At 36.1% G+C, this 23,560-nt stretch overlaps 1 protein-coding gene across 1 annotated transcript in view; it reads left to right on the top strand.

Moving 5' to 3' along the window:
* Nucleotides 1-23,560, top strand: part of SEMA3D (semaphorin 3D) — a 136,289-nt gene that overhangs the window by 77,475 nt on the left and 35,254 nt on the right. Inside the window, exons 8-10 of the mRNA XM_052638848.1 lie at nucleotides 13,502-13,616; nucleotides 14,809-14,878; nucleotides 19,677-19,821. Of these exons, the coding sequence (XP_052494808.1) occupies nucleotides 13,502-13,616; nucleotides 14,809-14,878; nucleotides 19,677-19,821 (330 nt within the window). The remainder of the gene's footprint in view (nucleotides 1-13,501; nucleotides 13,617-14,808; nucleotides 14,879-19,676; nucleotides 19,822-23,560) is intronic.

Genomic DNA, 23,560 nt, shown 5'->3' on the forward strand with positions numbered 1-23,560 from the left:
TGTCTTCAGTTAGCACCGTCTTCAAAATTTCTTGCTACACGTATGATCCACTGGTCAATGTTTGCAATATTTGGTTCTAAATGCATCTTTGTAATTTCTTAATTTTCTGTCCTGCCCTGTCCAAGTTTCTAACTTACCTAATAATTTAGGATTAGCTTAGTAAAAAGTGAGTACTCCTAAGATTTCACTGGCAAGATTAAAAATGATTTGAAATCTTAAAAAAAAGTCCTGCAAAAGAATAATAGGTTTAATTTAAAAAAAAATAGCTATTGAGCATCATCATGGTTGCTATTATACATTATTTTCACATACAAAATATTTTTGTGACACTTTTGGGAATATATTTATTCTTCTGTTTCATTTTTTTTAATCCAGAAGGTTATTATAATACTGTTTTTCTGTTTTCGACAAATAGTAACATAATGTATGTCTATGCTGTGAAACAAAATGATGTTCAATTAAAAAAGATCTAAGAAGAAAGAGAGCATGCTAGAGAGAGTTAAGACTAACTGTGTCCACTGTACTGAATTTACAAAGCTTTTCAGTAACATGAGCTTTTCCTGAGTATAAAGCTTTTCCTTTATACTATTTGTTCCACCAAGATATCCTTATTCCGCAAGGATATTTTTTAGGAAATACTAAGCTTTTGTTGTTCTTGTTGTTATTGTTTTATTTTCTTTTGGGGAGGCTTCCTTGGTAGCTCAACTGGTCAAGAATCTGCCTGCAATGCAGGAGACCCCAGTTCAATTCCTGGGTTGGAAAGATCTGCTGCAGAAGGGATAGGCTACCTATCCAGTATTCTTGGGCTTCCCTGGTGGCTCAGGTGGTAAAGAATCTGCCCACAATGCTGGGGACCTGGGTTCAATCCCTGGATTGGGAAGATTCCCCTGAAAAAGGGAATGGCTACCCACTCCAAAATTCTGGCCTAGATAATTCCATGGACTATACAGGTCACAAACAGTCAGACATGACTGACAGACTTTCATTTTCAGTTTTACCTGAGAACCTTTAGCCCAGTAAAAAACTGTTGACATTTTAAGAGCTCCCTACCTCTACAGCTACTAAAGTAAAAGTTGTTTTATTGACCTGACAAAGGAATTACTATTAGACTGAGTGGTAGAGGGACCAGATGTCAAATTGCCAACATCTGCTGGATCATTGAAAAAGCAAGAGAGTTCCAGAAAAACATCTATTTCTGCTTTATTGACTATGCCAAAGCCTTTGACTGTGTAGATCACAATAAACTGTGGAAAATTCTGAAACAGATGGGAATACCAGACCACCTTACCTGCCTCTTGAGAAACCTGTATGCAGATCAGGAAGCAACAGTTAGAACTGGACATGGAACAACAAACAGACTGGTTCCAAATAGGAAAAGGAGTCCGTCAAGTCTGTATATTGTCACCCTGCTTAATTAACTTATATTCAGGGTACATCATGAGACATGCTGGGCTGGATGAAGCACAAGCTGGAATCAAGATTGCTGGGAGAAATATCAATAACCTCAGATATGCAGATGACACCACCTTTATGGCAGAAAGTGAAGAAGAACTAAAGAGCCTCTTGATGAAAGTGAAAGCGAGTGAAAAAGTTGGCTTAAAGCTCAACATTCAGAAAACTAAGATCATGGCATCCAACCCCATCACTTCATGGCACATAGATGGGGAAACAGTGGAAACAGTGTCAGACTTTATTTTGGGGGGCTCCAAAATCACCGCAGATGGTGATTGCAGCCATGAAATTAAAAGACGCTTACTCCTTGGAAGGAAAGTTTTGACCAAACTAGACTGCATGTTAAAAAGCAGAGACATTACTTTGTCAGCAAAAGTCTGTCTATTCAAGGCTATAGTTTTTCCAGTAGTCATGTATGGATGTGAGAGGTGGACTATAAAGCGAGCTGAGTGCAGAATAATTGATGCTTTTGAACTGTGGTGTTGGAGAAGACTCTTGAGAGTCCCTTGGACTGCAAGGAGATCCAACCAGTCCATCCTAAAGGAGATCAGTCCTGGGTGTTCATTGGAAGGATTGATTTGAAACTGAAACTCCAATACTTTGGCCACTTGAGGCAAAGAGCTGACTCATTTGAAAAGACCCTGATGCTGAGAAAGATTGAGGGCGGGAAGAGAAGGAGACCACAGAGGATGAGATGGTTGGATGGTATCATCGACTCAATGGACATGAGTTTGGTTAGACTCCGGGAGTTGGTGATGGACAGGGAGGCCTGGCGTGCTGCAGTTCATGGGGTCACAAAGAGTCGGACATGACTGAGCAACTTAACTGACTGACTGGTATATTTTGATTGGCAGGGAGGAGGTTTTGGAAATAGGCAAAAATTACACAAAAATGAACAAATAACTGTTTACATGATAAGGGTGAATCTTTTTGTAACCCATTCCTTTATTATTTTATCATTTCATTATTTCAATAACAAAACATAAGTTCAGTGCAAACTGCAGTACACTAGATGCTGGGTGATAAGTAAATTGCTGTCTATCTTCTTTAACACGTTATAATACAGGTGAGGGTAATTGAGATACAAACAAATAATCACAGTGTAATGTGGTCAAGGTCAGACTGAGAACTCTGTGCACTCCATGAAGCCTAATAATTGAGAGGTAGGAGGACTACACCAAGGGCAGGAAAGGAGGATAGGCATTTCAGGTAGCCTTGTGACAAAATACATTTTGTTTACAGAACAGTGATATCTTGTTGTCAGTGGAAATTGAGAGATGGTGGGGAGCAATGTTATCTCTTAAATTGTGGTTAATTGGAAGATAAACAGTATTATTTTCATATTAAGGAGTTTCAATGCTATCATTCAGACAATGAGAAGTTATAAATGTTTTTAGGAAGGGAAGTGACCTCTAGGTATTTAGCAGTTCTTTGAGGAATGCATCTGCATTGAGAAATATTTGTCACTGAGAGACCTGTTAGGTAGTTTCCCAAAGAAAGTAGGAATGAAGAGATATGGGTAAGTTCAAGAGATATTTTTAAAATAGAATGTATGTTAATTTCTAAAAGGTCCTAAATTTACTACCACTCTTATTAATTGCCTGGTGTAGAAAAGGATTGTCCAATAGAACTTTCTGCAATGATGGGAATGTTCTGTATCTAAACTCTACATCATAGTAGCCATGTGGCTATTAGTGATCACATACACCTAATATGACTAATACAGCTAAGGAGCTTAATTTTTGGTGTTATTTAATTTTAATTAATTGCAATTTAAATAGCCTTGTATGGCTAGTGGCTACAATATAATATAGACTATCAAAACATTCATTTACTTAACACATTTATTGGTAACCAGCCCTCTACAGGGCATTTCTAAGCAACAGTTTGATAGAAGTTTTTAAAAAATCACACTTGGGCTCACTGAGCTTATAACCTAGTGCATGATATCTGAATGAAACAAGAAAGCACATAGATTAACACATAATTAGAAGGTATGATAAATGCTATAATGGAAAAATCGCAGGGTGCAATTGGAAAAATAAGTAAACTTAAGATTGGAATGGAGGGTCTTTCTGAGAAATTTACTTTTGAATCAGATGATAAAAATAATTAGGAAGTTGCAGGGCAAAGGTGATAGGGATGATAAGGAACATCACAGGCAGAAGGAAAAGTGCATGTGAAATCTCAGAGGTGGGAAAAAACACTTAAGAAATAAAAAGGTTTACTGTGATTGGAGCAAAACAGATGCATTGAAAATTAGCAGGATAGTGGTCATTTCCTTTTAAACCATGTATAAAATTTCACCAGTCTTCAGAAGTCTTATTTCCCCGACCACAATTAGAATTGACTAATACTGCAGGTATTGACTCCATGATGTTATATGAAAGGCTGCAACAACTTCCTGTCTTACTAGATCCTCCATGCATTTTAATTCTCCCTTACTGCTGTTCCAGAGACCTTGATACTAGTCATGTAGACAAGAGACTCCTACACTCTTAGTAACTGTGGTTTCCAGAAGATAAGGCACATATTAAGAAAATGCACAAAGAGATACATTCTGATATTTAAGATAAGAAACACCAAGAAAAGTTTATGGGCATAAATTTTATATTTGACCATATTGAACTTCATGTTCTCAGTTATGCTGCCATAATAACCTGTTGAAAATATAAAACCTGAGACTCAGTAATGTCTAGATTCATGAATGTGGAAATTACCAGTGTATTGGTAGTTCTTGAAGTCATGGAAATGTCTGAAATTGCCCAGGAAGATTTGTAGTACAAGATCAAAGGGCAAGGACAAAATCCTGAGGGACAATAACATTTGAGAAAGAGCAGAGTGAAATGTCCACAAAGGCACTGAGAAGAAATAGTTTGATAGCAGATAGAGAACTGGACAAGAATGTTGTCACAAGTCAGGGATAGAAACTGTCTGAAGAAGAAAGCAGTTGTCAGTAATGTTAGATACCGACATGTCTGACATTGTCAGGTATAATTATGACTAAAATTCAGGTACTAGTTTTGGCAATAAGAATATAATCAGTAACTTTTGCCCAAATGATACAAATAATTTGCCCAATTTAAAGTGAAATCTAGGCTTACATCTCTGCTGTACTTTTTTTCTAGCTCAGTTTCTTGGCCTAGATAATGAGGACAGTCAATTCTTCCCTGACTGGTTTACCACACAAATGAAAGGCTTGAATGGGATCACATGAACTTGGATATGACAGATACAGAGGAAAGTACTAGAAAACAAAGGCTACTTATACAGTGTTCAAGCAGTTAACCATCTAAGATATTGACATGTAAATAATGTGAGTACATGATCATACTGTCTTAAGTTACATGTCAAAAATCATGTATGCACACATGTCATATGTACACACTTTTGGAGTCAGATCAATTAACTGCTTAGAAGTGTAAGATAATAGTGTGTGTATATTGTGGGGGGTTTGGTGGTGCTGAGAAGCAGATTAGTTACTGAGAACAGATGGTATTTTACTCGTTTTAAATGTTAAAATTACTATTATTACTTTCCCATCATTTTTAGCAATATTTGTGCTTTGAGGATGGATCTTATTTCTGCATAGAGTCAAAGAATTTGCAGACATCTCCTGGTAGCTCAGATGGTAAAGAATCTACCTGCAATGCAGTAAACCTGGGTTCAAGCCTTGGGTTGGGAAGTTCCCCTGGAGAAGGGAATGGCAACCTGCTCCAGTATTCTTGCCTGGAAAATCTCATAGACAGAGGAGCCTGGTGGAGTACAGTCCATGGGATCACAAAGAGTCAAACATGACTGAGCAACTAATACCCACTGGTGAAAATTATGTGAACAATTTAAACAGTGCAAATTTTAGACAAGAAATAGGAATGAGAGATTCACTAAATAGTAAAGAAACTCACCTAGAAGATAATTTCATAGGGTGCTGTTGATCAATAACAGCCTCAGGAGAGTAAGTACCTTCATTCAAAGAATCTCTTCAAACAGAGTATGATTATCATTATAAATGGCAATAAATCTAATGAATTGTTTTCCAGTAGTGTCACTACTTTCTAGTCAAACTACTTATTCAGTTTCCTCAAATTTAAAATAAGGTGTTTAGTCTAGAGTGTTTTCTAAAGTCTTTACCAGGCTCTATAATTCTTGGATTTGAACAGTCAGTATTTTCAAGTACTAAATGGTGCACCTTATTCCCTGGACTGCTCTTGTGATGGTAAATTGCACAAATCTTTGTGGTGAGGTAATAAATGCTAACTGAAAGAATAGGTGAAACTGCATGAAATAAACCTTCTGAAAAGATTTATGTCTATTTACTTTGCAAGCTAGTCCTTTCTGATGTGATGTTTATTACTGTGTGTTTGTGTGTCTGTCTGTCTGTCTGTGTTTCTTTTCAAAACCCACCCTGTAACATGTGGAAATACCAGTCACGTTAGTGGAGCTTGCTCACAACTTTCTGCCTCAAGTTTGTTTTGCATTATTTTTGGATTCTATTCATTTAGCTTACTTATGCTAGCCCACTCCAGATTCCAGCTGCAGGTTGTGCCAGCTCTCTTTTTGTCCTGCGGTATTTCCTTTTGTCCACGCCAGGAATTCAGCTTGGATGGACCTTTCACATAACTTGCCTGGGGGTCTAATTAATAGCCCTTTTGCTTCGATTCTACTTGCATTGTCTATTTTGATATATGGTCCTATTTGGACAATTACTGCCTTTGAAGATTTGTGTTTTTAGGCTGATGACACTTTCGTATGTATTGATCTCCCTCTTGTGTGTGTGTGTGTGTGTGTTTTGCTTACTTACAGCTTGTCGCTTACAACCTAATGAGAGATTTAGAGCCCAGAGTTACAGATGTGCTTTTGCTTCACTTCCATCTGTTTTCCTGTCAGAAATTCCTAGGCAAGGGTTTATATTGTTGGCTATAGCTTTTTTTACTTTTTTTTAATTTAATGAACTCTGATCCTACCTGAAAAAGACTGCTGAATGTGCCTAGATATGCCTAAATTTAATCTGTTAAATCTTCTTAGACAGTGATTTTTTGAACACAGTGTATTACCCGAGTCCTGCATTTCTAATAATCTTTTTGAAGTAGTTAGAAAAACATGTTCTCCATTTTGGTTCTCCAACGACAAATCAAAAACAATCATCTCTAAACACTAGAGTTCTTTTCAGAAAAAAAAAAAAAAGAAAAGAAAAGAAATTTTTGTCTTGAAAGCCTATTCACAAGTTATCCCTTAAAAACCACTGTGTTCAATACCTGCCATCCAAGTTTTTGTTTGTTTTTTCGTCTCCCCTTTGAGATATTCAAGTTTCCCTAGTTTTGCTTCTTTTACTACCAAGGTATTTCAAGATTATTAGTAGATAAATAGAAGACTCATTATTATTTTCCTTTTCTGCTTTTATTTTTAGTGGTCATAACTTGTTTTGCATCTCTATGAAATAGTTAAAGGAAACACAGTTAGGACATATATTTGAAGAAGTCATATGCTGAAAAGGAAAGTAAAACATAGTTCTCTCATTTGATTCAGTGGGTTTCACATCACTATTTTCCATGAGTTCTTTAATGTATTAGAATATCCTCATTTAAGCTCTTCCTTGCAGTATAACAATGTATTTTAATATATATGGTATGTCTTTCCAATTAGTCTCCTGGGAATCTTGTGCTGGTTTTGATTTTTTATTTCTACCACATGATGATCATAGTTTCAAGCTTCTAAATAGGCCATCCTGCATTTGGATTACCTGTATCATTGACATATATAGCCTATACAGATCATCTATATTAAGTTTACAGAGTTTCTAAATTTTGTCCCTAGAATAATTCAGTGAAGAGTGAGGCACCCAGAGAGAAATACATTAAACAATTGCTCTGAAATGTTAGTTACTATGATTTTATCTCCACAATTTCCTGGTGCAAATGGGTGATTTGAAGCTATATCTCAACACAAGATTATTTAAAACCTGCAAGGTATAGCAGTTATTAGAAATGACAAATCAGATACAGAATATGAGTGATGTTTTAAAATATTATTCAACAGGCATTAAAGACACAGAAGTATTAACTTGCCTAAATATTTTTGAATTTGTAAAAATGATCAATAGAAAGCCTGTATGTTTGTCTCAATGTGATAGTGTCAGTTATAGAAAAACAAATGTTTTGTATTTTAATATTTAGATCATACTTCAGAAGAAAGTGGGTAGTGTTAGTTCAAGATAAAATCTCTGAGTATAAATGTTATTGACAGCTAGAATGGTGGAGAGGGGTTCACAAACGTGCATAGATTATGGTTTTTAAAGTGCTTCAGGGAATTGCATTCTCTTGTCTGCACAAAGAAGCAGGAGAGTTCCATTAGGCAAAATAACTTTTAAGGAAAGGAGAATTTATAACCTCTGACTTAACCATCAAACTATTTTTCTTAAGTGTTTAAGATGTTTATTTATTTAAAAAATCTGGTGTCCTTCAAATTTAACCAATTAATATGGTTACAGATTTCTGAATGCACATCTGTATTTTAATTGAATACACTGTGTTCAATGTTCACAAATGTCTTGAAGATTTCATTGATTTACAGAATCTTGAGGATTTAAGAGCATAGGAGCTGAACAGCAGTTAATACACTAAGAGCTTCTGTTTCTCAGTATAAAGGTGAACCTGACAATATTTATAAAGTGTTGAGAGATCCTTGGAGAGGGTGTTATATGGAGATAAAATCATGTTTAACAGATGAACCCAGCATAGTGACCTAAAGGTCAAAAAATACACTCAATAAAAGTTCATGTGTGACAGCTTGTAGCTACTCTATGTGTCCATGTAAGATTTATAAGAACTTGAGTTTGCTGTGACAGAAGAAGGAAAATGGAATCACTATTAACCTGCCTCCTGGCTGATCTCCCCATTAGGAGATTCCAGGATTAGAAGATCATAGTATTTTATAATATGCAGCTATTACCCAATCAAATGATTCAGAGATACTCTATTTTAAACTGCACAAAGATTGTGAATTGTTTTTCATTTAAAAAATTTTTGGTTTTCATTAATCACTTTAAAATTAAGAAATATGGCAAACGTAAAAAAAACTATAGAGAATGAAAAAACAGGCACCTCTACACTCACTACCCACATTGTACACATGTGGTTGGGCTTGTTTACATTTAATTTCATTGCTACTTTCATCTGCATCTTTGTGGAGAGGATGGCAAGGCTCTTGGCAGTCTGACCACAAAGAAGCTGTGGAGTGGAAACACACAGAACTGACCAATGACTAAAAGCTGCTGATTTTGACATCTCAATAATAAAGCTACAGTGTTAGTGAGATAGTTGTGTTCTTTAGAACCTCACAAAAGTAAGCAAGGAGGTGATAGTTTAGTACAAAAGTGGTTACTTCCCTTTCAGCCCTCTTCTGGGCTTAAAGTTCTCAGGGGGGATTTTGTGGATTTGCAAACAAATCCAGAGACTGAGAGCTGGCCCACAAAATCAGTCAACTGACACTTCTCTGCAGGAGAAATACAACTCCTTGTGAACTGAACTTTGCCATCCCAGGTCATGCTTCTGGATGTCTGTAAGAGTTACTATCCAGTCATTAAATGCTTATAATCCATTCCTGAGAGCTATTATCCCAGAAACTATACTTGTTTTCCCATTGACAGCAGGTGGCTTTCATCTTTGACCTGGATTTTTGTGTTTGTTTTTATCTTTTTATTCCTTGAGAGGCCACGCATGGCAGCTCAATTGGTAGGCAAGAACCTTTAAAGATTCTTTTGCTCAAAGTACTGCAGTTTCTATTTGTCAGATTGAAAAAAAAATATTCAGGTACAGTATAAATCTCTTTTCTTTTCAACAAATTTGGAGCTAAGAGAATAGGTAGAGTTTTTGATGGTTTGTCTTAAAATATGGGTGATAACTGCAAATATAAAGGGGACAGTGTTTGAAAATGAGCCATTTCTTGTCACTTTTATCTCATAGTATGTTGAAAAGAGAATGTGATTGCTTATTGTTACGATGACATAGTAATGTGTACAGTGTTAAAGTAATGTCATGGAGCAAATACTTGATACTATCTGCTTATTCACTTAGAGAAATCATTTGGATAACTGCTAGGGGTAAAGCAGTGAACCAAACATGATCCCTAGTATTGTAGTTATGATAGTCGATCTGTTTCTTCATGCACGTTGAGTCAATACTATTTTTAGTATTTATTACTGGCTCCCAAAATGTACAAATATAAGTGATAATAACTTTATAAATATTAGAAATATGTAAGAAGAATGCATTAAAATAGACTTTAGAGTTCTGCTTAGTATAACCTAGGCTCTGCTAAAATAAAGCAAAGGCTAGGTGTGAGAATTTAAAAAGACTAAAGGTCATTAAAAAGATGAGATAACATATGTTTAAATTTATTTAAAATCTTTCTTTCTGAATAATTACAGATAACATATTTTTCCCCCCACAGGCAGTATACTGTGCATTATACAGAATTCATTATTATCTTAGGAGGAAGCATTAATATTATGGAGAAGGCAATGGCACCCCACTCTAGTACTCTTGCCTGGAAAATCCCATGGACGGAGGAGCCTGGTGGGCTACAGTCCATGGGGTCACTGGGAGTTGGACATGAAGCATTAATATTAACATCTGGGTTTATATTAAGTGATCTTAGGATATTAGCAGTATAAGTAAAAATTATGTCTAGGAAAATCTGCCTTTGTATCTGCAGACACTGGAAATCATTTAATAGCTAGCTGAAATATTTTTATTTTTGAGCAGTGATACTCAAATAATAGATGTGGGTTCGATCCCTGTGTCAGAAAGATCCCCTGGAGAAGGAAATGGTAACCCACTCCAGTATTCTTGCCTGGGAAATCTCATGGACAAAGGAGCCTAGTGGGCTACAGTCCACGAGGTCACAAAGAGATACAACTTAGCAACTAAACAACAACAGTTCAAGTAATAGAGGCACAATATACAAACTATAAATTTAAGAGCAATTACAGTCATGTTTGCTTCTAGAGGGTTATTATATAAAATATATATTTTCTTTAACTTCTTTGCTAATTATTAAATCTTTTAGTAATTCTTTATTATGTACTAAATTATATAGAGACACTTTGGTCTGGTATCAAAGCCTTCCTTGATTTTACCCCAGTTTACTTTGTAATATTTTCCTCTATTTCAGTTTATCCCAGTCTTCATCTAAACCAGATTTGTCCTGGTTCACCTTACCCATCTCTGTTTCCCCAATTGTTCTTTGCTCCTCGTTTCCAGCATCTAGAATATTTCCGAACTAATCTCTGAATGTGTGAATCCACCTGTAATCTTAGACAATATTAAATTGTAGTAGTTTTGTCCTCGTTTTCCTAACAAATTTCAGAGGAGGCTCGGATTTTTTGGCATTTATCTCTATTTTTATCTGTACTTTTTCTAAAGAGTTCTGTCAATTTTATCTTGTATTTTTATTCACTAATTATTCAATATATTTTAATAAATACCTGACAGTCAGGATGTTAGTGGTATATTTGGAGTAGATGCTGGATAAAAGAATAAGAATACATTTTCTAATTAGAATTTAAAACTCTCAGAAGTTATTTTGCTTTTTATTATTGCCATGTGTTAATGGTTCTATATAGTGTCAGTAGCAGAATATTATTATCAGAAAAATCTTTTGTTTGTCCAAGTTCTAAACAATTGCTGTGGTTACCATTGTGTTTCTATTATGTATATTTATATGTATATGTATAATCAGCCTCCAACACACATGAACTCAGCTACACACATTTCAAGGGTAAGCTCACATTGAGGGAATGCCCTGGTGGTCCAGTGGTTAAGACTCCACACTTCTACTGCTGTGGGCCCAGGTAGGGACCTAAGATGCCACAAGTTTCACCATGAGGCCAAAAATAAAAAGGAAAGGGTAGGTTCACACTCACTTGGAGTTATTTAAAACTTATAACATTGAGACAATGTAAGCTGTGAGGTGTGACATTCTGTTCATTAAGTGCAAACTTGAGTTCATACTGCTTATTGATTTTGAATGTATTTAAAATTTTAAATTATTTTTTAAGTAGTTTGTTAAAAACCTAAAGAATTCAAGCAAATAATAATTACTCATCTATATGGAGCTATACTTGAACTACTTCTGCTGTTTAGCAGAGATGGATGTGAAACACCATTCACTCACTCTGGGTGTCACAGTACACCCTTGGTGTTGGTTACAAAGACAGCTCTGGTCTCCAGTCTCAGGGACCTTGCTTGCCCTGTTAGCTCTGCCACAGATCCTTTAGCCTTCTGAGATTTGCTCTGGTCTATTAGGATGTCGTCTGAGAATCTAGATTTCCATATTACCCGTGTTAAAACTCAAAGTGATCTCTTTCTCCTGCCCTCCCTTTCCTCTCCTCCTCTCCTTTTCTTTCTTCAAACAAAGCAACTATTTGTTGTGTATGACTTTGAATTCTCCTGTTTGGAGTTGTCATTTAGATGCTTTTCTCTAAATTAATTTTCAGAGATTAAAGAACCACAGAGAAATTAGTTCTAGCTATTCAGACCCGAAATTTGATAGTGAACTATTTATTAACTTCATAGTAACATAGCATGAAGGACAAATTTTTTTATATAATTTATCTTTACATGGAAATATAGTATTGGAAATCATGGCTTCATAGTTTTTGAAAGTCAAAATTAAGTACTGAATGCATTTATACCATGAAAGTCTTATTTATTTATTATAAGCATAGCAGATTTAGTTGAGCCAAATAAAAAATCATATTAATTTAGTGTTCACAGAGACATATTAAATTAAAAATAAGAAAAATATCTTTTTATGGTGAATTATTGAACAGCATAACCCTGTTTATTCTCCCTAATTGATTTAAATGCCTGCATCTTGCTAAATGTCTAAAGAATATATTTTTTCAATTTTTTACTGAGGTATAATTGGCATACAACATTAGTCACAGGTATATAACATAATGATTTCATATTTGTATATACTGTAAAAGGATCACCACAGTAAGTCTACTTAATGTCCATTATCATATATAGTTGCAATGTTTTTTACTCTTACCAACTTTCAAATATGAAATACAGAATTATTTATACTCACCATGCTGTATGGTATATCTCCACCTCTTATTTTGTAACAGTAAGTTGGTACCTTTTGACCCCCTTCCCCATTTCACTCACCTGCCACTAAAGAACATGGTTAATGAAATATTTCAGAATAAAACAGTCGGGAAAAACATCAATTAGTATTTAAAACAAGATTGTTTTTATATGTATGCTATTATGTGTATGTTATTTTGTCTTGCATTTAATTAGTGAAGTCGCCCGGTCGTGTCTGACTCTTTGCGACCCCGTGGGCTGTAGCCTACCAGGCTCTTCTGTCTGTGGGATTTTCCAGGCAAGAGCACTGGAGTGGGCTGCCATTTCCTTCTCCAGGAGATCTTCCCCACCCAGGGATCGAACCCAGAGTAGTCTACGCATTTAATTAGTAGAGTACTAAATTTGGAAAAGGCTATTTTTAGGTCATACCAAAGCATATTTCTAAAGGATGCAAATAATTCATCTAAATTGTATGACTAATGTACAAATCAGTGCTAACATTTATTGAATACAAGTTGTCTGGCCTTTGCTAAGCACTTGACAAAATTTTTTCCATTTAATCATCGAAATAATGATATCTCAAGGCATTTATCATATTTTGTCAATGAGAAAACAGAGACTTGGAGAATTAAATTGCCTTTTGTAGGTCATAGAGAGAAAATTGGCAGAGATGGGAGTTGATTCCAAGCCTGTATTATTTACTGTTGGCTTGCACGCATCTGCTCATTCAGCAGAGCTATGGTGTTTACACTGTACATTTAACTGAAAAAAGCATTTAATGTTGAAGGACAAAACTGCCTTTTCCCTCCTTAGAAAATTCAAGGAGGTAAGCTCTTGAATTGCTTACAAAGAAAGTGAGCAATGACATCAATGAGACACTACCTATAGTAACCACCAGTTTTAGTTGGTGATAAAATCATGTTGGTAAATCTGTATCTTATTTTTTCTTTTTTCAGAATGATGTAGGAGGACAACGCAGCCTGATAAACAAATGGACCACTTTTCTCAAGGCCAGATTGATTTGCTCAATTCCTGGAAGCGATGGGGCAGATACTCATTTTGATGAGCTTCGTAAGTCACATGTTTCTTTTCTCTTAAAAAAAAGAAAAAAAAAGGGTCTTACTGCCTAATTAAGAAATTTAGCATATATTTTATTTTAGCCCCAAATACCTGATTATAAAGCCCAAGACAGCTTGCCGGAGTGGTAGTTATTAAATTCCTACACACAAAAGAACATGGGTGCACATCGTAATGAAGCAATTCCCTTCTTTGTAAGTGTCCTTAAAGTTATGATGGAAACTAAACTGTGGTCAGAAATGGACACTTATGAGCTCTGGGATCCCACAGTTGATCCATTCTTCATGCAGTCTTTTATCTGGAAGGAGCCACCAGCTGTAGGTAACAAGAATGTGGGCTCCTCGTTCTATAGATGCCCTCTGCTGGAGATGCCCTGCAGATCTAGTGAACTCTGTCCCTTCTGACTTTCTAGTAAAAAGTATATGCCAAGAAGCATTAGATTCTTCTCTTTCGTTTCCCCTCTCTACTCCTCTGAATGTGATGCTAAAAGGAATTTGTCAGTTGGATATAAAGTTAGTATTAGCTTTTACCTTTTGAATTTTTTTTGTGGTTTTGTCATGCAATGTAAAAATGATATAATTGAATAATTTTTGTCAGATTGCATTTAAAATATTAAAGTCTATGTTCAATATTCATGGATGATTTCTCATGCTGTATAAAAGCATGCACACCTCTCAAATAATATTTTAAGGGATACTATTTACACTGCTTTAATATCAGTGTTGAACAAGTAATTACACTAGTAATACTGCACAAGAAATTCACTGCTCCAGCTGTTTTCATAGTTAACAAATAGGTAATTGAATTAGTAACAAGCTGGGGCAGTTACAAGAAAACACCTTGCTTTAACACTGGAGGGTAAAAATAACCCATTTTTACTTTCAATTCTCCATCAAGTCACATACACCTAATAGGAAACAGACATGGAGCTTATCAAGTGAACCATCCCATTTACAGGTGATTGAAGTAAACAACTCGGAGGTTAAATGTTCAACACAATGCCAGATAGCTAGTGAGAACTGGACCTTTCCCCTTAATTTCTTTTGTCATAAAGTAATGAATGTCACTGTTATCTTAATTTTACATACTATTTAGAGTTTCAGAAATATTGCATTATTAAGGAAAAAGCAAACATGATATTGAGAAATACGAATTACAGTGAATCATTATTTTTTCCCATTAATAGAAGACATTTACTTACTCCCCACGAGAGATGAAAGAAATCCTGTAGTATATGGAGTCTTTACCACAACCAGGTAAGTTAAAAAAAAGTACTGTAATCTTTCCAGACAATTGATATATGTATGTAAGAAAATAGTTGTATGTTCTGTTTGACCCTTTCTTTTGCATAAAAAAATACACATTTTTTTCATTTTACTTTTTCATATAGTGTTTCCTAGATATCAATACATAAAATGTCTCTGTTCTCTTTACACCTGCAGAGCATCCCCTATACTGACTACCACAATTTATTTAATCAGTCCCCTGTACAGACATTTCCATCGTTTCCAGTCCTTTGCTAATACGCATAATAGTTCGGGGACTAACTTTGTACATGTGCTATTCCTTGTAGGAGCAAGTATATCTCTGTGAGCTAAATTCCTAGACTAAAGTTACTGGATACAAGGGCACATGCATATATTAATCATAATAAATTGGTCGAGCTGCATGACATAGAGGTAACACTAACAAAATACAAAATACTGTCCAGGCTCTAATCAGGAGATGACACTCTTTACTTTTAGAATGTCTTCACATGGACTTACTTGCACTTCCCCTTTACAGAGATGGGAGAGTGGCTATTACTATCACCACATCATCATTGCTCTACTAACTTAAGCAGAGGAAGTTGGTATTAAATGTGTTTGACTGAAGAAGAGTAAGTAATTGCTAGGACAAGAACTGAAGTTGTTTTCCTAACTTCTGTACGTGTATTCTTATCTTCCTTCTGCTTAATGCTATCCTGTATTGTCACTGAGGCTCTGTGACTTCCTTAAAAGTTCTCCTAGCAGCCATGATCTGAGCCACAGTCATCTCCCAGCCTTGTTTTTGTTGGCTGTTGCCAAATTCAGACTTAAATTGAAGAAAGTAGGGAAAACCGCTAGACCATTCAGGTATGACCTAAATCAAATTCCTTATGAATATGCAGTGGAAGTGAGAAATAGATTTAAGGGTCTAGATCTGATAGATAGAGTGCCTGATGAACTATGGAATGAGTTTCGTTACATTGTACAGGAGACCAGGATCAAGACCATCCCCATGGAAAAGAAATGCAAAAAAGCACAATGGCTGTCTGGGGAGGCCTTACAAATAGCTGTGAAAAGAAGAGAGGTGAAAAGCAAAGGAGAAAAGGAAAGATATAAGCATCTGAATGGAGAGTTCCAAAGAATAGCAAGAAGAGATAAGAAAGCCTTCTTCAGTGATCAATGCAAAGAAATAGAGCAAAACAACAGAATGGGAAAGACTAGAGATCTTTTCAAGAAAATTAGAGATACCAAGGGAACATTTCATGCAAAGATGGGCTCGATAAAGGACAGAAATGGTATGGATCTAACAGAAGCAGAAGATATTAAGAAGAGGTGGCAAAAATACATGGAAGAACTGTACAAAAAAGATGTTCACGACCCAGATAATCATGATGATGTGATCACTAATCTAGAGCCAGACATCTTGGAATGTGAAGTCAAGTGGGCCTTAGAAAGCATCAGTACGAACAAAGTTAGTGGAGGTGATGGAATTCCAGTTGAGCTGTTTCAAATCCTAAAAGATGATGCTGTGAAAGTGCTGCACTCAATATGCCAGCAAGTTTGGAAAACTCAGCAGTGGCCACAGGACTAGAAAAAGTCCGTTTTCATTCCAATTCCAAAGAAAGGCAATGCAAAAGAAAGCTCAAACTACCGCACAATTGTACTCATCTCACACACTAGTAAAGTAATGCTCAAAATTCTCCAAGCCAGGCTTCAGCAATACGTGAACCGTGATCTCCCTGATGTTCAAGCTGGTTTTAGAAAAGGCAGAGGAACCAGAGATCAAATTGCCAACATCCGCTGGATCGTAGCAAAAGCAAGAGAGTTCCAGAAAAACATCTATTTCTGCTTTATTGACTATGCCAAAGCCTTTGACTGTGTGGATCACAATAAACTGCGGAAAATTCTGAAAGTGATGGGAATACCAGACCACCTAACCTGCCTCTTAAGAAATCTGTATGCAGGTCAGGAAGCAACAGTTAGAACTGGACATGGAACAACAGACTGGTTCCAAATAGGAAAAGGAGTATGTCAAGGCTGGATATTGTCACCCTGCTTATTTAACTGATATGCAGAGTACATCATGGGAAATGCTGGACTGGAAGAAGCACAAGCTGGAATCAGGATTGCAGGGAGAAATATCAAGGACACCACCCTTATTATGGCAGAAAGTGAAGAGGAACTAAAAAGCCCCTTGATGAAAGTGAAAGAAGAGAGTGAGAAAGTTGGCTTAAAGCTCAACATTCAGAAAACGAAGATCATGGCTTCTGGTCCCATCACTTCATGGGAAATAGATGGGGAAACAGTGGAAACAATGTCAGACTTTATTTTTTGGGGCTCCAAAATCACTGCAGATGGTGACTGCAGCCATGAAATTAAAAGACGCTTACTCCTTGGAAGAAAAGTTATGACCAACCTAGAGAGTATATTCAAAAGCAGAGACATTACTTTGCCGACTAAGGTCCGTCTAGTCAAGGCTATGGTTTCTCCTGTGGTCATGTATGGATGTGAGAGTTGGACTGTAAAGAAGGCTGACCGCTGAAGAATTGATGCTTTTGAGCTGTGGTGTTGGAGAAGACTCTTGAGAGTCCCTTGGACTGCAAGGAGATTCAACCAGTCCATTCTGAAGGAGATCAACCCTAGGATTTCTTTGGAAGGAATGATGCTAAAGCTGAAGCTCCAGTACTTTGGCCACCTCATGCGATGAGTTGACTTATTGGAAAAGACTCTGATGCTGGGAGGGATTGGGGGCAGGAGGAGAAGGGGACGACAGAGGATGAGTTGGCTGGATGGCATCACGGACTCGATGGACGTGAGTCTTGAGTGAACTCCGGTAGATGGTGATGGACAGGGAGGCCTGGCGTGCTGCGATTCATGGGGTCACAAAGAGTCGGACACAACTGAGTGACTGAACTGAACTGAACTAGCAGCCATAAAGCATTCTCAAAGAATATTTGGACCTCACTTGATCTTATTTAATGATAACTTTATTTAACTCAGTAACTTAGTAACTTACCTTTGACTCCATTCCAAATGCACTTTTATTCTCGTTACTTATTACTGCCTATATTACAGTCTTTGAAATACTTTTCACTTTTTCCATTGTGCTGCTGTCAGTCATTATGAATGTATATTGATTGCAGTATTGGAGGAATTGTCAGTGTTGGCATTAGCATTTGGACAAGTGGTCTTCCTGCCTCCTTTGGAATAAATTATTAAAATATTTTGTGGGCAACTTACGTTTTCTGAGAATTTACTGTCATTTAGTTCACAATACCTTTAACTTAAATGGACTTTTGGCTCAGAATATATGAGAAAACAAAACACTATTTAGTTAATTATAAAATATAGGGTGGAAATATTTAAATACAAGAATAGAGAGGATATGCTCGGAAGCTGCTATTTTGAACTCCATTTTTCTGCTATTATAATAATTTATATCTTAACTAAAAAGGTGCAGGAAGAGCACGTGCCTGTACTTATTCACGTATTTGAGCCCTGGTTCTCTTGACATCTTTTCATTCACAGAACTTTCTTTGAAGTCACTGTGCATTTCACACACAAGGCATAGACATGTGCCAGGGAAATACAGCCCCAAGATAGTCCTCATTTTCGACTATCAAGTTTTTGCCCTCCCAGAGTGTGAAGTTACAAGTCAGCTCTTTGTTCTTGGTGTACTTGATTATTTTATTTTTAATGCTGCCATGACGAGTGAGGTAATGTCAGGAGGCAAGTCACATCCTTGGTCCAATGACAAGATATAATTAATCTGCAATAACACCAATACCATTAAGCATAATTCCTTTAAAGTATCAAAGACAGATCATGTGATCGTTAGGGGGGTCATCATTTCCCTTCGTAGCAGCTAGTTTTCTCCCAGCTGCCTGTTTACCATCAGATCCCAATGCTTCCCATTAATGTCATTCCAAGAATTATTAATGATTGAGTTACTCATGTTAGAGAATCCTAAACTCGTTTGTGTAGTGCCAAGCTGAGCCTCTTAGAGTGTAAATGGTGATCTTATTTTTAAGAACACAAATCACTGTAAGTTTTAGATTCAGAGAAATGTCTTTTAATTTCTAGAAATAAAACAAAAATGAAATGTCTGCCAGTGCTAACAATTTTCATCATCAGTTTGAGACAATGTGTTGAATTCCCATGGAGCTTTTTTGCTCCTGAATTGGACATGTCCCCTTCCTGTGTAATCATGATGAATTTTAAGCATCAGATAAATTACATAAACTCAGAAATCCAAAAAGGGATTAAAGAGATTTCAGTTTTTTAATTAATAAAAATTATATGAGGAAATTATTAATAGCCAGTATTTATGGACATTCATTTTAAGAAAGCAGATAGACAAGATATTTCCATACCTAAATATTCCTTTTTATAAAAGTAGGTAATTGTAACTCTTAATTTTGTAAGTTCCTTGAAGGCATTATGCTATAATAACTTCAAATAAAATTCAAGAGTATGTGAATAAATGATACTATTTCTTACATAGTCCTGTCTATCCTCAAGTTTTTCTAGGTGATTCCTATTGTCCATCAGATATCAATATAGATGCTGTCCACTCTCTGAAAACTTACTAGAGACCCTTGAACTGGGTACCCATCTGCGTGTATAGTTTACTATAATTACTATAGTTATACTATAGTTTACTATAATTACCTGTAATGTAACTGTTATCAAACCTTATTCAGGATTATTTGGCTATAAGCTCCTTTAAGACATAGGCCCATTTTGTCTGCAGCACCTATCGGATAGAATGGACCAACAAATGACTGATCCTGTTGCTTTCTTTCAGCTCCATCTTCAAAGGCTCTGCCGTGTGTATGTATAGCATGGCTGACATCAGAGCAGTTTTTAATGGTCCCTACGCTCATAAGGAAAGTGCAGACCATTGCTGGGTGCAGTATGATGGAAGGATTCCTTATCCCCGACCTGGCACAGTATGTATTGAACTTAATAATCAAAATATTATTTTAGGTCCATGTTCTCTTCCTAATTCTAATAAACTACGTTATTCACCACAGCAAAATGCACTGTGGTTTTAAAATAACTAATTATTTACAGTGATGTGTTAAAACGTCTGACCTTTACTGGAACTTAACATTTTTCTTTTGAGTAAGAATTATAAGTACTACAGCAAATAAAGGGCTGTATGGTAAGGAGCAAACTACCCTGGGAATATAGTATTTATCCTCAAATTGTCAATAGAATTGTCAAAATGATTTAATGTCTAGAATGACAAATATTCCAAGGTAGAAGGAAATGCCAAATAAGTATTTATTCCTCACATACAATTCTGCATGTAGCTAGAGTCTTCTAGTCCTTATTTCTATTTTAAAAAGACTATACATCACTTATAATTGTTCTTTTAACTTATATTTTCTCTTATTCTGCATTCATTTTTATTATGTTGCACTTTAGAATTTATTTTAGATGTGGAAAATACCTAGGAAACACTTGGGTCCAAAATTTTATTCAAACAGCATAAATCATGTTTAGAACAGAGGTGAAAAAAGTAGGAAATGTGATTTAGAGTTTATGCATCTGTTTAAAAAAAAACCTTTGTAGTTAAAATCTGTATGTACATGATAAATGGAAGGCTTTTGTTTTGTTGATGTGATTAAAACAGTTATGTTACTATTTTAGGACTGGTTAATTGATCTAATAGAAAGGGAAAATGCCTTTTAAAAAAGATTAATTCATTATAAATATTTCTATGAAGAGCACTAAAATAATCATCAAAATCTCAGAAAAGTTACTGATTTAACCCATCTAATTCTAATGAGTTTTATCTTTTCATATGTTTGTTCTTAAAGAGGAAACATCTGGTAGGCAGGCTTTCTGAGTTCTCTTTTCATCTTCCTGTTATATAATCTAATTAAATTGGGAAAACATAGTTTACCACCATGTCTATTTTCCCTTTCAAAATTCCTCAACATAAATTTATTTCACGGATGTTTTCTGGACTGATAAGGAGTAATCACAACTTTGGAAATGAAGTTTTGCATGTAACATTATGGTTTGCAGTGTTCACTTTTTAATTTTCTTTGAATATCAGAGCTGTACTTGTTCTGTTTTTTTTTTTTTGGTTTTTTAAGACAGTAACATAGGGTGTAGGCACTCAGGGTGTGCAGGTACTCTTCTAAAGGCTTTACAAGTCTTTACAATATCATCTTTATGATGACTCTGTGAAGCAAGTTCTGTTGTTATTAATGTCATTTTACAGATGAGCTATATCAGACACAGGTAGGTGCAGTAACTTGCCCAAGGTCACGAAGTTTGTGAGTGTGCAGCTGAGTTTTAAACTCAGATAAACCTGTCGGCAGAATCCAAGCTCTTAGTCCTTGTACTCTGACACTATATTAAAAACTTGTTATGTTAAATTATATCTATTTTCCTCTTGCATGGGAGATCTTTTACTGGATATACATGCTATATATATGTATAGATAGAGATAGGGCTTCCCAGGTGGTCCAGTGGTAAAGAATCCACGTGCCAGTGCAGGAGACAAGAGACACGGAGACAGAAAGAGTCAGACACGACTGAGTGACTACACACAGACACATATATAAAGCCCTGTATGTATAGGGCTTCCTTTGTGGATCAGATGGTAAAGAATCCACCTGCAATGCAGGAGATCTGGGTTTGATCCCTGGGTGGGGAAGATCCCCTGGAGGAGGGAATGGCTACTCAGTCCAGTATTCTTGTTTGAGAAATCCCATTGACAGAGGAGCCTGATGGGCTACATCCATGAAGTTTGAAGGTTTTATTTATTTACTTTGAGGAGGATAGTTAAACTAAATTTCCTCTAGCTGAGAAAATCTTATGACATATGCTCATGGTCTCATAGTTTGTGAAGTGAGACTAGGATTAAATTTACATTCACATAATTCTAAATCAAATATCATTAACCTCCATGCCATTCTGCCTTCAAAGTGATAAAATCAAACAACACAACAGAACCTTACATTGTTTCTCCAGGGATCAATCTGTTCTCTACAAAAATAATGAAGTGTTGAAGCCTTATTGCACTTGTCATTTCTTTTATTGTAATTCAGGGAACACGGCTTACTTTAATCAAAAGCATGGCTGAATAATTTGCTTTCTAGGAAATGTCAGGAAAGTGGCTTACTGAAAGCCACTTTTCACTTAAGTTAAAAATTTTAAATAGATTATTTTTAAAACTGCCTTTGCAACTTATATTTTCTCAACCATGTTGCTATTAAGATTGAATTCTAAGTTCTCTCAACAGTGCCTTCTGTTGACATTATCACTCCAGTAAATACACACGGGAACTTTCTGTGTGCCGTAACTACTTATTTTTCTTAGTCTAACAGACTTTTGTACTTCCTGTGATAAAAAGTCAAACCTAAACTCGTAGCCTTATGGTGATATCACTGCTCTACAATGTTAATGAGCCTGGCAACTCAAGAATGCACAAGATTCGCTAATGGAATTCCTGTACTTCAAGTGATTCTTCTGCCCTCTGGTGTCCAAACAAAATCTCTGAACAAATTATATTTTGTTCAAATGGGCCTTTTCAACCATTATTGAATTGCTGGATCTTGATAATAAGTTCAAAGTGAAATACAGTATGAAAGAATCCACCAGTGAGTGATAATAGGTCAGATATAGAAACCAGATTGAGATCAGGCCAGAAAGTAGCAGAATCTGGGAAAGATTTGTAATAGCGGGAGATTTTGTTTCTTACATTTATTATTTAAATTTTACTCTGTAGTTTTATTCTGTGTGATAAGTTTTTATGTGTTTTTTTTTTGTGTGTGTGTGTGCTCGGTTGCTCAGCTGCGTCTGACTCTTTGTGGTCCCATGGACTGTAACCTGCCTAACTTCTCTGTCCGTGGAAAATTCCAGGCAAGAATACTGAAGTGGAGTGTGATTTCCTGCTCCAGGGGATCTTCCCAACTCTGGGGTGGAACTTGCGTCTCTAATGACTATTGCACTAGTGCCACCTGGGAAGCCTCAATGATTTATGCATAAATGTTAACAATACGTGTTTATTTCAATGTGAGCTTCAGTTTTTAAAATAGTCTCTTATCAAAAAGGTGAGAAGAAAGGATTTTTGAAAACAATTTACTGTGGTCAGAACACTTCTTACCAGATTTCTAAGTGTACAATACTGTATTGTTATCTACAGGCTGTAATGTCGTAGAGCAGCTCTCTAGATTTTACCCTGTGTACCTGAAATTGTATACCCACTAATTGGTGACTTACCATTCTTCACTTCCCCAAACCCCTGGAAACCACTGTTCTGTTCTCTGCTTCTATGCTTTTGACTATGTTATGGGGCTTCCCCAGTGGCTCAGTGGTAAAAGAATCTACCTGCAATGCAGGAGCCGCAGGAGATGTGGGTTCAATCCCTGGGTCAGGAAGATCCCCTGCAGCAGAGCATGACAACAGTATTCTTGCTTGGAGAATCCCATGGACAGAGGAGCCTGGTGGGCTATAGTCCATAGGGTTGCAAAGAGTCGGACACAACTGAAGTGAGTTAGCACTCATGAACATAATATATATATGGAATTAAGCAATTTTTGTCCTTTATGACTGACTTATTTCCCTTAGTGTAATGTTCTCCAAGTTTATCTACAAGGGTAGGGTTTCCTTCCCTTTAACACTGAATAATATTCTGCCCTATATATGTACCACTTTAAAAAATCCATT

Source organism: Budorcas taxicolor, chromosome 4 (assembly GCF_023091745.1).
Source record: "Budorcas taxicolor isolate Tak-1 chromosome 4, Takin1.1, whole genome shotgun sequence".
NCBI classification, from domain to species: domain Eukaryota; kingdom Metazoa; phylum Chordata; class Mammalia; order Artiodactyla; family Bovidae; genus Budorcas; species Budorcas taxicolor.